Source organism: Helianthus annuus, chromosome 11, assembly GCF_002127325.2.
Source record: "Helianthus annuus cultivar XRQ/B chromosome 11, HanXRQr2.0-SUNRISE, whole genome shotgun sequence".
Lineage (NCBI taxonomy): Eukaryota > Viridiplantae > Streptophyta > Magnoliopsida > Asterales > Asteraceae > Helianthus > Helianthus annuus.
This window is the reverse complement of record NC_035443.2, coordinates 4,088,241-4,105,190: the sequence shown is the minus strand read 5'-3', so window position 1 is coordinate 4,105,190 and position 16,950 is coordinate 4,088,241. Positions and strand designations below refer to the sequence as shown.

The 16,950-nt window shown below is 35.5% G+C and overlaps 2 protein-coding genes across 5 annotated transcripts; one reads left to right on the top strand and one right to left on the bottom strand.

Moving 5' to 3' along the window:
• Positions 1–605: 605 nt before the first annotated feature.
• Positions 606–2,110, bottom strand: LOC110889237 (E3 ubiquitin-protein ligase CIP8). The gene has a single exon (XM_022136742.2). It carries the CDS (start codon positions 1,966–1,968, stop codon positions 769–771), a length of 1,200 nt encoding a protein of 399 aa, XP_021992434.1. The 5' UTR covers positions 1,969–2,110; the 3' UTR covers positions 606–768.
• Positions 2,111–2,508: 398 nt separating this feature from the next.
• On the top strand, positions 2,509–7,807 carry LOC110889238 (putative indole-3-acetic acid-amido synthetase GH3.9). 4 transcript variants are annotated; one of them, XM_035979499.1, is made up of 10 exons: positions 2,509–3,057; positions 3,203–3,320; positions 3,825–3,888; positions 3,961–4,158; positions 4,273–4,494; positions 4,778–4,921; positions 5,094–5,708; positions 5,808–5,875; positions 5,949–6,292; positions 7,130–7,728. In XM_035979499.1, the coding sequence occupies exons 4-7, from the start codon at positions 4,039–4,041 to the stop codon at positions 5,271–5,273; spliced, it is 666 nt and encodes a 221-aa protein (XP_035835392.1). In that variant the 5' UTR covers positions 2,509–3,057; positions 3,203–3,320; positions 3,825–3,888; positions 3,961–4,038; the 3' UTR covers positions 5,274–5,708; positions 5,808–5,875; positions 5,949–6,292; positions 7,130–7,728. The 4 variants fall into 4 exon arrangements, with proteins under 4 accessions (XP_035835392.1, XP_035835391.1, XP_021992435.1 ...); XM_035979498.1 differs by having other exon boundaries at positions 2,510–3,057; positions 3,957–4,158; XM_022136743.2 differs by lacking the exons at positions 2,509–3,057; positions 3,203–3,320; positions 3,825–3,888; ... (1 more) ...; positions 4,273–4,494; positions 4,778–4,921 and adding an exon at positions 6,750–7,024 and having other exon boundaries at positions 5,283–5,708; positions 7,130–7,807.
• Positions 7,808–16,950: the final 9,143 nt, after the last annotated feature.

Here is a 16,950-nt window from a genome sequence, read left to right as displayed (position 1 = left end):
AAAAAAAAAACCTAAAAAAACCTAACCCCCCAAAAACCTAAAAAAAAAAAAACTAAAAAAAAGTAAACACCCACCCCCACCCAAAAACCTAAACCCCCACCCCTCACCCCCTCGGCAACAAATTTTTTTTTTTAGGGTGGGTGATGTGGGGGGGGGGGGGGTTAGGTTTTTGGTGGTGGTGGATGTTTAAGGTTTTTTTTTTTTTTTTTAGTGGGGTTTTTTTGTGTAGTGGGTTTTTTTAGGTTATTGGACACTTGTCACTCTATAAATCCTTCTTACACTTCTTACAATTAGGATCCTTTGTATTTGATCCTAATCCGTCACTCATCATCTTTCATTTATCCTTCTGAGTATTGTAAACGAGCTCAATATGAAATCAACAAGAAATCCTACACTAAATTCCATGCCTAAAGTCTTTACCATGTTAGTCATGTCATTCACCTCAACTCAATAATATTATAGTACAACTCGTCTCACTAACATGGTAGATACTGCCAAATACAATGAATGTTTATGGATGTTTATGTTAATGCCCACACAACCTAACCTCACTTCTCTTTGTACTCTATTATCTTCATCTGATAAATCAGGAGAGAATAAAGATAGCATAGCTAAAAATCATAAATCTAATTTATTATAAATATACATAATCATATGAAACCAATAATCAAACAGAGTAAACAAGTATTTACAACAAACAGAACACAAGAAACCAGCACTCAAACTTCTGAAGCAAAACATCAATGAGAAATGCATACGTACCACGCGTTAATCAGCACCACCTGAACTCGATGAACAACCACGATCAGCTGCTGCTGCAGCAACCGTCACGGATCGCTTCTTCCTATCCTCTTCATACTCAGGATCATCAGTAGGCAACTCAAACCTACAAACCGGACACGAATTCTTCGCATCCAACCAACAAACTATACACTCACCATGATACATATGCCCACACTCCAACTGCTTCACAACTTTTCCTTCACAATTAAACACTCTATCTTTACAAATAGCACAAGTCTCCATATCACTCGACTTCACCTCAACTGTTAACAAACCTTCAACCGCCGATTTCGCAGCAGGCGGAGCGCCTCTCCTCCCACCGCTATCACTCTCCGCTAGCGTTTGCAATAACGCTTCGTATCCAGCTGCATCAACATAATCTCCAGGATTTCCAACGTATACATCATCTTCTCCAGCCACTTGTAACCTAAATTCAACCGATTGATCCTCCAGTCCCATTAGAATCTCCGCCCAATCCAAAATCCGATTCCGACGGCTCGCAGCTCGGCTCGCAAAGTCTCGGAGCCGTAAACGGAGTACGTCACGCCGTTCTCGTTGAATCAAATCATCCTCATCGTAATTATTATAGCTATAATCATCATCATCATTATCTTCTTCTTCGTTCTCGTTTTGATTATCAGTAGCTTCTTCATCATCATCATCCTCATCATCATTATTATTATTAATATCATCATATTCTTCATCATTATTATTACTATTATTATTATTATCATCAAATTGAGCCCTAACTTGACCTACTTGTACCAGATCCGCTTCGTCACCGTCGCGTTCGATGACGTCACCGTTGTTCCAGCGATCCAGCTCGATTCGAACATAATCGTTGTCAACGGGAGGACGATCAGAAAGAGGCGGAGGAGGAGGAGGAGGCGGTTCGTCATCCTCACGCGCCGCCATAGCGATTAACCTGAGAATATGAAGAAACTCGTTACCAAAAGCCGGAGTCTCATTTTCAGTTTCTTCATCGTTAAGTTGCCGATCGTGAGAAGAAACTGCGATCGACTCAACGAATCCGTTTTTGCACTCGAAACAGATGACGTCAGGGTGATCAGCTAGGGTTTCAACAGGCACGCGTTTGTTGCACTGGTAGCACCAGTATTGTGTTGGATCTGGAGTGATGGATGCAGCCGGCGGTGGAGATGACGGTGCTGGCGAGATTCCGGCCATTGCCGCCGTGGGATAAGAAGAGGAATTTTGGTGAGTGGTGGCAGCAAATGGTTTTGTATGGTGGGAAGATCCGGGTGAGTGTGAATCGTTGGATGGAGTTTGGGATTGTGAGTCATTGGGTGTGATCTAGCCGTTGGTTTAGGTCACTTTTTGTATCGATGGACTCTAGGTACCAACCTTTTTTATTATTTTTATTAAGGAAAAAGGTTCCAACTTTTTTTATTATTTTATTAAGGAAAATGATGATTAAACAATAATGGTGTGTAAATTAATTACATCTATAACACTACCTTTTGTTGCTTAATTTTTTTTCTTTTGAAAATAGTATATCTATACTTTTATAGGAGAAATCTCAGTGACATAAGAAAAGCTGATGTGTCAACATGAGAGCATATCCAACAAGGCTTTTCTTATCTCATTATTACATCATAAAGCCTAATATTAAAAGACTTTAAAATTCAAAGGTGACTCACATTCACCTTTTCAAAGGTCTGCCATCAAACCACTGCCATCAATAAGAAAAGCCTCTGATGAATAAACCACTGATGAAGATGAATAACCACATTCACCTTTTCAAAGGGCAAACCACTAATAAATAAACCTCTGACGATTCAAAATTCAAAACCTCTGACGATTCAAAATCCTAGCTCCATAATCAAAATTCAAAATTCAAATCATAGTATAAAAACTTCTTTATAATTTCTCAAAGCTTCAAAATTCAAAAACCTATTTCAATCTCTCTCTCTACTCTCTCTCCATTCTGGTTCATCCAACCGACTCATCAGTGGTCGATTCAACCACAATCAACAGTGTTAAACACATCGAAACCTACGTCGATTCTTCGGCATCCACAATCAATTTCACCGTCAATAACCGCTCATTCACGTCCCTATTACAAGATCCGGTCAATCAAATGGATGAATTCAGCATATTAGCTAAGGATTTCGGCTTCCGACCACAAGGAAAATCCGCTCCGATGAAATCAACCAGCGGCGATCTCCGAAGCCGGCCTACATCATCGTGCAGAATCATTATATTGTCCTCAACAATATTGATAAATCGAAGAGCACAAAATCTCCATCTCAACAGGTTTGTTTTTCTTAAACACGCATTTGGAATATGATTTTCCTTCTGTTCATGTTTATTTGTCTATACTTTATAGCATCTATAGACAAATCACACAAACATGTCAATATACAGAGTCAACAGAGTGATCAGTTTGATGATTTGTTAGGGAATTTAGGGCGAACGGAGAAGGCGAAACCGAGTAGGAATTGGAGTGATAAGAGTTCAAGAGGTTTGGATGAGTTGATTCCTAGATTTGGAAGTAACAATCTTGTGTCCAGTATCAGGTACTTTATTTTAACCACGGTTTAGTTGTTCATATGTTTAGAAAATAAATACTTATGAACAAAGTCGTTTATCGGTTTATGCATATTAAATAATTTGTCTATCTTGAGCATGATGTGCAGAATCATTAATATTGTCCAGCATTTTCTGTACTTGCAGGTTGGTTCTTTCAATTTCGTAAAATTTTCAGAGCATTTAATCGGTGAAACTTATTAGTGTTTGTGATTATCTATTTTTTGTACATTATTTGTTGGGGATAATTATGTCGGTTGATTGATTGGAAAGAAGAATCGTGTTCAATCTGATCGTGTCATGTTTGGTAACTTACTAAATGTGTTGAAAGTACTCTTAATTATGCTTATTGTTTCAAAACTGAAATCTAATTGTGAGTGGGTTTGTGCAATGCATCGGTTTGAATCTATGCCCCTAATTGTTAGGGCTTTTATCAGTTAGATTGAAGTAGTTGTGTGAAAAGTTGAGCTCCCGAGCCTTTGATATCATTTTAGTTACTTCGGGAGCTGTTGGAGCTGGTCGCCAAAGGCTTAAATACAGGAAAATGATCAACAGCAGGTACTTATCTATTTTTTATGATATCTGGAAATTTATTTATTACATAATTGTTGACCTCTGTTTGTTAGTTAGTTTAAGCGTTCGATATGGAGGGATCAAGACACCACGGGAGTAGCAAGGACATGATTTTATGATATAGCACATGGACTGATGCTGAAAGAAGCCATTAATTCTGTTATTCTTCCGGTCATGGATGATTTAATTAATGCGATATACTCTATGGCGAAAGCTAATGCTCACATTCCAATGCTTTCTCGGACTCATGGACAAGTAAAGTCTGTTTTTTTTTGTAACGATGAATTAAAATTTAAAACCGCAACTGTTTTATATTTAACACTTATATGTTTGAACGAGTAACTCAATTTTTTATTTTGTTATATGTAGCCAGCCTCACCTACAACTTTGGGAAAAGAAATGGTAATATTTGCTGAGAGGTTAAACAGAGAAAGGCGAGATATTCCACAAGTTGAGATATTGGGAAAGTTTGCGGGTGCAGTTGGTAACTATAATGCACATGTTGCGGCATATCCTGATGTAAATTGGCCACATGTTGCATATCAGTTTGTAAATTCTCTTGGATTAAGCTTTAATCCACACGTGACCCAGGTATGTTTTTTAATTTATGTTATAAAGTTGATGTAACAACTGACGAATATCAAGAACCATATTGGTGATGCAGATTGAATGTCACAACTACATGGCTAAACTCTTTCATTCATTCATTAGGTTCAATAACATTTTACTAGATTTCGATAAAGACATATGTGGTTATATATCTGTGGGCTACTTCAAGTAGGTTCACTTTCAAGTTTAATTTTGTTATAGTTTTCAAAAGTAATTAATTCTTAGCGTTTGCTATTGGATCTTGACGATGTAAATATTTGTGTAGGTAACGAAGGCTGGTGAAATTGGGTCATCGACAATGCCTCACAAAGTCAACCCCACTAACTTTGAAAACAATGAAGGCAATCTTGGGATAGCTAATGCGATTCTAGACCATTTAAGCATGAAATTACCTATTTCACGTTGGCAGGTATTTGCATACGTTTTCTCCTTTTAATTACAAGTATATGAACCTAAAGCTTGTGACTTAATTACTATAACAATTGCAGCGTGACTTAACCGATTCTACTGTTCTGAGAAACATCGGTGTCGGTTTGGGCTATTCACTTAAAAATTTATATTTTATTTTGGATTTGTTACAGGTAGTCGAAGTTGTTAGCAGAGACTGCATCATTGTTGCTGATGATTCTCTTCCGTTTGGTAGTCCAGCAGCTGAGAGACGTGTTAATATCTCGAGTATCAGGTGTCCCAAACTGGGAAATCCGAGAAGAGACGAAAAATTTGCTCTGTATGCTCGTGAAGCAAGAGGAAACAATGGTTGAAACCCACTGTTGGGTTTATTGGGTTAAGACAGTATTTTGTGGAGAAAACAGTGGTTAAAACCCACTGTTGGGTTAAAACTGTGGTTTGAAACCACTGTTCGGCCAAAACAGTGTTTTGTGGAGAAAACAGTGGTTGTAACCACTGTTGGTTTTAACCCAACAGTGGTTTCAACCACTGTCGGTTTTAACCCAACAGTGGTTTCAACCACTGTTGGTTTTAACCACTATTTTCTTCAGTGTTTTGTGGAGAAAACAGTGGTTGTAACCACTGTTGGTTTTACCACTGCTGGTTTTAACCCAATAGTGGTTTCAACCACTGTTTTCTCCACAAAACACTGTTTTGGTCAAACAGTGGTTTCAAACCATGGTTTTAACCCAACAGCGGCAATACGTGAGGAAGAGAGTCGATTGGCTGAAGAACGGAAGAAAGTTAAGGTCGGTTAAATTAGCTATGTTTTTTTATTGAATTTATGATTCTTTTTTGTGTGTATATATTTATGAGTTATGTTGTGTTGAAAATGAAAACACGGTTAGAAAAACGTAAACAAGAGGATGAGCTGAAGAAGGTGATGTAACAGGAACATCATCTGGAGCGTATTAAGGTTAGTCATCTGCAAGTCCTGCATCTACCTTATTATCTAATTATGAATTTTAATTTTGAACTTGTGGCGACAGGAACATTGGAATAGTGGGTCAAAGCGGAAAGATTCAGCAATACCGTCTGATTGTTGTTCATATTTCGATGCACATGCAATCGATGTATAGTAGGTTGATTGTGTCGACGTTCCTGGATAATCTAAAGGATCTTCAGAAATCGTTTCGAACATAAATTAGTTCTGAAATAGTGCCATAAATATTTCTGAAAGAAAATCGAGTGATGAAGATTGAATCTATAAAACGAAAGCCAAGATAAATAGATTTTGAACCAGCACCAGATATCGTTTCTGGAAGCAAATCGAGATTCGGAATCAATTAAAGCAAAAGCACTTTTATCTTCTTGAATGCATGTTTCTACAAAGGTCAGTTGGATGTGATTAAATCAATTTTTTGCACTTTTTTTAATTTTTTTTAAGAAAATAACTTCAATTTATGTTAAAATTGAGTTGACAGAGTTAATAGGTGATGCTTAGTTACATGATTGTTTGTGAAACTTGTGCCATTGTTTCTTTGTTGTGTCACACATTGCAAGTTTGAGTTTGTGCGATTTTGTATATTCGTTGAAAGGGTTTATATATAGTGACTCTATTTATATTATAAGGATTGTAATTTAATCTTCATTGGAACTTTACTCTAACTATTGAAAATATAATGATGAACTTTAATAGTCCTTTCTATTAGAATGATGAACTTTAATAGTCCTTTCTATTAGAATGAAAATATAATCTTCACTGGAACCTTTATGAATTATCAAATTGAAGATATAAGTTATGGGTTCCAGTTCTATTAGTGATTCTTTTAAACTGTGTTCCTATACAGATTCTTTGCGCATAGTTGGAGATGAAATTAACCTAAACTGAATCTAAAATTCTGCAGAGTATGAACGGGTAATAATCACTTTAGGCCATAAGACAATTCGAATAATTTAAATAAACTTATTATTTAAGAATAAAAACAACGACAAGGGCCCTGGATTTTTTGATTCGCTTTAGGCCTCCTAATTGGTTCGGCCGGTCCTGGCTAATGCCAACCATTGCAGAAGATCTTGACCGTCGAACTTTCGTCTATAATATGATCATGCCAATAATCAACCAGTTAAGTTAATATATTAGTTACTCTTTTCTTTAATTCTGATCCTTCTTATTATTTTCATTCTCTTCTATCAAGTAAGTAACAAAGTAAGTGTACACTTATGACAGGTATGTGACAGGACTTGATGAAGGTAAGGCCATGTTTCTATACTTTGTAAAGGCGGAGATGTCAACTCCTTGTGGCTTACCAGCCCGTACAGTTCTCACCAGTTATTACAAAAGCAAGCATTTTAAGGGTCGTTCACATGACCGTTACAATGATCAAACAAGCCCAGATGAAGCCATTCTCTGTGATGACAACAACCAAAGCATGTACTGCCAGCTGTTATCCGGGATGATCCACCGCCAGCAAGTTCTACGCCTTGGAGCCGTATTTGCATCAACTTTGCTACGTGCAATCTCCTTTCTTGAACGCAACTGGGTTAGTCTATGCAATGATATCCGTACAGGCAAACTAAGCCCGGTGATTACGGATTCGGGTTGCCGCTTAGCCATGTCATCCATCCTCAAATCGGCTGACCCTCGTCTTGCAGATGAGATTGAGAATATTTGTAGTCGACGATCATGGAAAGGGATAGTGTGTAATCTTTGGCCTAAGGCTAAATATATAGAGGCAGTGGTTACAGGATCTATGTCCCAGTACATACCAGCTCTTAACTTATTTCGAGCTATGTTCACAAGTAATGTTAAAAAGTCAAGCTTATATACTTATGCATGGTTTTCTAAGAAACGACCCGTGTTTGCACACGCGTCTTACCGCTAGTCTACTATAATAAAAGAAACCAACTTTTGCACACGTGTCATTCATTGAAGGTATACTCAAATCTATATTTATCTTATATTAACTAAATAAATTATAAATTAATATTAAATCTTATCATACTTTAAATAAATATTATCTTCAAATCTAAATTGTTAATTTAAGATATTTTTAATTAAATGTTATCCTAATTTATTAAAAATGTAACTTTTTTTATTATTTGGTATACAAAATTATATTTATTCAACTCGTGTAAAACACGGAGTTTTTAAAAATATTTTTTTTATTATTTACTATTCAAAGTTACATTTATATAACCCGTGTAATACACGGAATTTTTAAAGATATAATTTTTATCATTTACTATGTCAAATTAGATTTATTTAACACGTGTAATACACGAGGTTTTTTAAGGATATAATTTTTTTATTATTTGGTAGATTTTTCAACCCGACTATACACTTGTTTTTTAAAGATACGACGTTTTTAGTATTTAATATACAAAATTACATTTATTTAATGTGTGTAATACACATGGTTTTTAAATATATAACTCTTTTTTTATATCTATTAAACACGTGTAATATACGGGGTTTTTAAGGATGTAATTTTATTATTTGGTAGATTTATTCAATCTGATTATACACTTGTTTTTTAAAGATACAATGTTTTTAGTATTTAGTATACAAAATTACATTTATTTAATCTGTGCAATACACATGGTTTTTAACGATATAATTTTTCTAATTATTTGATATATAAAATTACATTTATTTAACCCGTACAATATACGTGGTTCATAAAGATATAACTTTTTATTATTTAATATATAAAATTACATTTATTCAACCCGTGTAATACACGCGGTTCTAACCTAGTACTTTATTAAAACAACCTTCGACCCAAACGGGTAAAAGGCCAAGCAAAACAACACCCCCGACACAAACGGGCAAAGGTCCAACACTTACAACATATACATAGGATATTTACACAACTTCTTCCAACTAATATATTTACATGACATTCTATTTCTAACTCACCCAAAACCTCTCGACTTGATCTCTGCAATAATATCTTGATGACTTTTCTTGATTTGATTGAAGACCAAATCGTTCCTCCTTTTCCAAATACACCAACACGAAATTATAATCAGACCCAGGATAATCTTTTTCATTTTCTTCCCATCCTGTATAGAGTTATGAGAATCCAATAAATATTTGAACTCGAAAGCGAAGATCGGAGGAATGTTGCACCACGCACTAATCGCCGCCCACACCCTAATAGCCACCGAACAAGCAGTGAAAAGATGCTCCACCGTTTCCTCATACTCATCGCATAAAAGGCACATGACCGAATTAATATCCATGTTCCTTTTTCTCAAATTAACTTTAGTAGCAAGCCTATCCAAATTACCTCTTCACGCCATTTGCACCATTCGAAATTTGGGAGATGGCTATTTCCCCTGTCCTTGATTATCACCTTTTTCACTTTGTTCACCGAGAAACCTTCCTTACTATCATCATTCCATATCCACGTATCCTTTTCATTGGACAATCTTACCCCATTGATAACGTCTTGACATTCCTGCCATTCCTTAAGCTCAGAAGCAAACACGGGTTGTCTAACCCAACTCCAAGTAAAGCCACACATTCCTTGATCCTTATCAATCTTGCTCGCGATCCTGGAAGATTTACACAATTCCAAAGAAAACAGATGTGGCCATCTTTCCATGAAAGGAAGATCGCCCAACCATGTGTCAATCCAAAAACGTATTTCCAACCCATTCCCCACCTTACCCGATATTAATCGATTTAGACCTTTCCCATTTATTTTCACTCTAGAAATCAGTTTCACTATGTTATTCCAACACCCCGCATATTTACCATTAAGCGGCAGAAAGCTTCTTTGGTTGTTTTTACTGTGACACGCTTCCACCACTTTTCTCCACAGATTTTGATTTTCGACCCTATACCTCCAACCCCACTTAAAAATGAGGGCCTCATTGACTTCTTTAAGTCTGTTAATACCCAAAACCCCTTCTTTCTTGGGCCAAGTAACCCAGTCCCAAGCCACCCAGTTCATTTTATTATTATCGTTAGAGTCCACCCAAAGAAACTTTCTCATTTTAGTTTCAAAAATTTTTATAATACCGATTAGGGCTTTATATAAAGAAAAGTAGTAAATAGGTAAGCTCTCTGGGACAGAATTAATCAAAGTAAGCCTCCCCCCTATAGACATAGTTTTAGCTTTCCAAATCGACAACTTTTTCTCAAAAATCTCAACAATCGGGTCCCAGTTGCTAATTCTATTCATATTGGCCCCCACCGTGATGCCCAGATAGGATATCGTGAAGTTTGAATGTTATCATTTTTACACCCAATCTCTTCAGCCATATTCTTGATATCACCATTTTCCACACCCAACCCATATAAGGTGGATTTTTGAAGATTTATTTTTAAACCAGAACATAAGTAAAAAATTCTAAGGCATCTAGCCACATTCTTAACATTACTCCTATCCCACTCTCCCAAAATGAGGGCGTTGATGTGTGTTGGTGTGTATATATTTTTATGTATATTTTTAGCCCTTTTTAACACTTTAGTTAAGTTTTAAATTTATAAAACAAGATATTTTACTAACACTAAACACACATATGGGCAAGTGCACCCATCGTGAGCGTAGTATAGCGTTGGTAAGATACCGAGGTCGTCCAAGGACACAAGAGCTTTTAATACCGGTTTATCCTCAACGTCTAATCAAATCAAAATTTTAGAAAAAGGTTTTAACATGAAAATGAAAACTAAAAATGCTGAAAATAAAAATAAAAATAGAAAACAGATAGACAAGATGAATCACTTGGATCCGACTCGCCTTTAGTGTAACCTTTGATGTTTTCGGCACTTTTGCACTTTTTAAGAGATTATCTTAGTTATATTAGTAGGCCCCTCTTTTGAAGGTGACGTTACCCTCAACCCAGTAGTTTGAGTCAGCAAGGATACAATCCTAAAGGGTTGGATTATTGAAAGATAATTAATTAAGTTATTAATGCGTAATGTGGTAGGCCCCTCTTTTGAAGGTGACGTTACCCTCGGCTAAGTGGTTTGAGTCAGCAGGGATACAATCCCAAGCAGCCGGGTTAATGTATTAATAGTAGTTTACATATGAGGGGATCAAGCCATTCGCACCCCCGCTATGCAATAACAGTGGGTATTGAAGGAGGTCCTAGTAAGCTTGACCCAGGTCCTTGCAGGATCTATACACTGAACAAGGCAAGAACCTTACCAAACCATTCCCTTAACCCCCGACCAGGTAGCCAACATATCTCCATATAGACTATGGGGATATGAATGGTGTAAATCTTTTATTTTATATAGACAGTAAAATAACGCCAAGACACCACGGACAAATGATAAGGAAGTTTCACCTTCAACATAAGAAACTAGTTATTAAAGTCATTAATACGAAACCAAATAAAAAGTGTGAAAAGATTAAAAAACAAAAGTATTACACTAAATGCCTGTCTTCACCAAGTGATGTAAGAGACTTAGGCAAACATGGCCTTTGATTGTCAAGAACTCTTACTATCAATCTTGGATCCCGAGACTACTACACACACTCTATGATGGATGATGGATGGTGGTGGTGGATGTGGGTGTTGTGATGGTGGTGGAGAGTGGGTGAAGTGGGAGAGAGGTGGTTTGTCAAGAGATACCTTTGAAGTGAACCAAGCACCCTATTTATAGCCTGCACAGAAGCCCGGACACGGCCCCGTGTCCATCCGCTTTCTCTTTCTTCATTTAATGCAGTTTATCTATATTAGTTGACCACGCCCCGTGTCTGCTGGGCACGGCTCCGTGTGCAGAAGCGTATCTGTACTATCAAGATTTGCTTGGATTATGTGAATCTTAGCGTTGACCATGGCCGTGTGGAGCTGGGCACGCCCCCGTGTTGGGAAATAGAAGCTTTTACAACTTTGTTTTTTCTGCAGACACTTGGGCACGCCCCCGTGTCCACTGGGCACGGAGCGTGTTCAGCCTTCTGATGTCTTGTTTTTGCTTGGGAAGATGCTGTCGAGGGGTCGGGCATGCCACGTTTATTCCTTTCTTGTATTTATGTTAGATTTAGCTGTATTTTTGCTTCTTTTGTTCATTTGAGCTCATTTAATCCTGAAAATACAAAAGGAAGACAAAAGCACACTTTTTCCAACATTAGTACTAAAAAGGGTTAGTTTTATGTCTTATTTGATGTAATTTATATGTTGCATTTTACACACATCAGTGTTATCTACATACAAAAGATGAGAAACGACCAGACCATTATTAGAAGTTTGAATACTTTTGAATAAACCTTCAAGCTCAAAATATGCTAGACAAGGCTTCCATAACCAATAGGAACAGAAACGGAGATAGCGGATCTCCCTGTCTGATCCCTCTGGGACAGCTAAATTCAAAGGTAGGGGACCCATTCACCAAAAGCACGGATCTATCCGAGGCTAAAAATACCTTCAACCCATTTACACTGAATACTAGGAAAACCCATTTGTCCCATGATGTCCAAGATAAAATACAACTCACGTTGTCATAAGCTTTTTCGAAATCCTATACGAAGGAGATACATTAGTTACATTTATATATGAAAAATCAAGATCTGGTGCTCACGCAAGGTCTTCCAAAAGTGGAACAGGTGTTAGAAGTGCATTCGATTGATTCAATATCCATGAATCTTGAAAAGAGGATTGAGGTTTGGAACAAATGTATAACAAGAATTCTTGGAATTCCTTGGGCATTCTTTATTGGTGCTAAGCTAACTATAGTGCAAAGTCGTATCTCTTTGGTTAATAAGGTCCAAAAGGTTTATCGATCCCAAGGGGTGCAGATACATAATAGACATATAGAAATTATTGTATGTCAAATAACATCAAAAGTGTTGGTTTCAGAAAATGAAATGTCTAATATTTGTTTGCCTGGATAACTAATTGGATTGTTGCGAGCGGAACGAATGGGGCGCGCTTTGGAAGAAGCGATCTGTTACCAAGCCGTCTTACTGGGAATAACAAGAGCATTCATGAATACTCAAAGTTTCATATCCGAAGGGAGTATTCAAGAAACCGCTCGAGTTTTAGCAAAAGCATCTCTCCTAGGGCGTATCGATTGGTTGAAAGGCCTAAAAGAAAATGTTGTTCTAGGGGGGATGATACCTGTTGGTAGCAGCTTCAAAACACCTTCAAGCAATTTTTTAAATACTGGTATGAACTGGTCGGTTATATCGGTTAAACCGGATATCGGACACGTGTCCGGTACGATAAAGGCCGGTAAAACCCGAATACGGTATGTCTTATGTACCAGCGGTAAATCCGGTTCTACCAGTTCAAACCGTTGAACCGGATTGGATTATCTTAAAATTTGATTTTTTAGATTTAATAAAATACGATATAAAAGTAATATTGACATTCCATATTTCCACTAATTAACAAAATGCCTTCCATTTTAATATTCCATCATTGTTGAAATTGTTGCTCATCTCGTCCAATATAATATTGTTTATAACTAATAAAAATTCTCTGAAAATGCTTAATATTTTACAAGAAAATAGTTTTTTTTTAAATAAAACCATGAACAATTACATAAATCCTAATAGAGATTGGATTATTTTTTGAAATGAATTTGTATATTTTGAAATTATAGGGTTAACTAGTAACCCGGTTGAACCAGCCGGTACAACCCGGTTCAACCGGTTAAACCATTTTAAAGTCAAACCCGGTATGACTTAAAAACCGGTTTTTAAAACATTGCCTTCAAGCGAACCTAACAACATTGCCTTTGAACTCAAAAAAATCTATTATATGGGGGAAATGAAAGATATTTTGTTCTACCATAGAAAATGATTTGATTCTTGCCTTTCAAAGAATTTCCATGATACACAAGAACAATCATTTTTTTTAGAATTTTTAGGATTTCATGATACCTAAGAGCAGATTTGCCCCTTTCTTTTATCTTTTACTTTCTTTTATCTTTTGAAAGGATTCATTGTTTTTCGGTGCAGTCATTTGATTTGGTAATAGTAATAAAAAAAAATAACAAATAAAAAAGAACAATGGCTTGGGTTGTGTATCTACGCCAATCTATGGTAGAAGAGAAGGTTCCATCAGAAAAATTATTTATTTCAGTGTACCTCTTTGCTTTTTTCGAGTCCTATTTAATGTAAAACTCATATTCACAAAATTTGAACATGTCTTGATTCAATTACAGTGTCATTTACCTTAATACTATTAGTATTGATCAACGCATGACATAATTCTAAAATAACATCATAGCCTAAATCTCGAGGACGAGATTTAGAACAAGGTGGAGAGAATGTATCATTTCCATATATATATATATATATATATATAGGGATGGATCATGAGAAAACTAGTTAAATGAGAAAACCAAAAAATTAACTAAAAAAGCCCAAAAAACATACCAAATTTTTTTTATTATCTACAAAAAATCGCAGGTTTTTATATTTGGAAAAAAAATTCAAAAAAAAAAATAAAAAAAAATATATTTTTTGTTGTATTGCACATGTGCACTATTACGGATATAGTGCACATGTGTAGTACACATATAATCACATATATTGCACATGTGCAATACAACAAATTTTTTTTTTTGAATTTTTTTTATGTATAAAAACTAGCGATTTTTTGTTAAAAAATTGTAAAAAAAATTGTATGTTTTTTAGCTTTTTTTAGTTAGTTTTCTAGTTTTCTCATTTATATGTAGTTTTCTCATGATTCTCTCCCTATATATATATATATATATATATATATATATAGGGAGCCGCTAGAATGAGAACCACCTCGAGTTGTAAGAACAGCGAGAACTACACCCCACGGAGCGCCGTTCGCCGCGATTTTTTTTTTACAAGTAGATGTGTGCATTATAAACACGGCCGTAAAAAATCACGACGAACGGCGCTCCGTGGGGTGTACTTTTTTACACCTCAAGTTTGGTGAAAAAAAAAGAAAAAAGAAAAAAAATTAAAAAACACCAAACTTGAGGTGTAAAAAAGTACACCCCACGGAGCGCCGTTCGCCGTGATTTTTTACGGCCGTGTTTATAATGCACACATCTACTTGTAAAAAAAAAATCGCGGCGAACGGCGCTCCGTGGGGTGTAGTTCTCGCGGTTCTTACAACTCGGGGTGGTTCTCATTCTAGCAGCCCCCTATATATATATATATATATATATATATATATATATATATATATATATATATATATATATTAAAATAAAATATATAAAACTTATATTATTAAACAGGTAGATTACGAGTAAGTTGACTGTTAGAAATATGAGGTATCTAGACGAACATATGAACCGTTTAATAATTAATAATAAAATACATTATAATTGACGTTACTCCGTTTTTAACAAAACTTAGGTCAAAATGTAGATAAAAATATGCTCGTTCTAATGATATATGCATCGTTTTATAAAACGTCATATTTTAGAAGTTATAAACGATAAATGAGTGAAGCAGCTGAATTAATTATAATAACAAAATAATAATAACTAAACTTAACATATGAAATAAATGTTGTGTACGTGGAATGATCAGAAGGAATCATTAAAGGTGCTAAACAAGTTTTTCTATCAACTATAAATAAGCGCAGAGGGTGAGCTTTTCATTTGCTCACACTCTCTCGCCCTCTCTGCTATTATATATATATATATATATCCATTTTTAGTATTACACCCATAATCCTATAAAGTTTTGCCCCGTTGTAAGTGTTTTAACCCTGATCACCGATTCGATACCATGTCTAATCGATCCTGAACCCAGCAATGGATGTCAAGATGTTGCCTGAATAAGGCAACACTTTGTTAACTACGTTGGGGTTTTGATCTCGTGATGTATCGATAAAGTTTGAGTTGGGTTATTTCACTAACAAGTGTGCATTATAGATTTTATTAGGAACTCAAGAATTATACCAAGAAATATACTAGGAGGCTTTTAGTTAAACCCTAAAGTCTACAAAGTGAGTCATTCTCCTTTTTTATCACATTATTGTGATACATTTTTGCTTAAAATGCTTTGCAAAACCCTAAATGTTTTTAGTTATACTTACAGTGATTAATTCTTTGTATTCTATAATTACTGCCGGTATGTGGGGTTTTGTATACATTACTTGATAAAATTCACAATTGGACGAAAGTTAGCCAATGAATTATATGACCACCGTCATGACAACACTGCCACCGTGTGACAAATACTGGTTGAATTTTTGGTAGATATAAACGTTGTAATCTCCTTCTTGATACTGTAAAATATAACAATGTGTGTTTTTATAAAATAGAATGAACTCACCAGTATTTTTCACTGATAAAATGTTTTCAAACGCGTTTAAGGTAACTTACTGTGAATGTAATAAAAGCCAACTATGGAGCACTGAATACTTAAATAAAGTGGCTATAATTACCTGAATAAAAGAAGAAATTTATGTTTTATCAATTAGCATTTATCCCTATAAAAACATTTGATTGTAACATGAGTTTTGTCTCATATGTTTAATATTAAAAAGTTTGGTGTTTTACAAACTCTGAAATTATTTTCTAACTACGATTCTGATGAAAAATTTTCCACTGCGTATTTAATAAACACTGGTACCACTTGACTGGTTCACGACTCCTGCTCCTAAGATAGGGTCCGGTGCTATAACAGTGGTGGACTTTTTTTTTGTTAAAAATAATTTTCATATATAATAGGTGTGTAACATCATTTTATACTAGACAACGCATATTACATAATAATGTAACAGAGTTGTAATATTTTAAGGAAAATTCTACTTGGGGCTATAATTATTGACATGTAAGTTTGATAATTATCTAATAATTAATAATATTTTAAATAAATTCATTCATCAATATATCTTTTATTGCAAACTTAGTTCTAGCCCAACTTCATTACATTTTAACCCATTATTAAATTTCAATTTATTAAATTCCAATCATCAGAGTAAATTACATAAGGATAGCGGGTAGACGAGCAACAAACTGCGCCGCCATCCCTTTCTTAATAGAAAACCCTAATCTACTAAAAACAAAGTCTCGCCCCTGAGGGGTCGAAAAGTTGCTGTGGACCACACGCTGAACTCTAGACAAGAACCGAACTGCCTCCGGCGCCA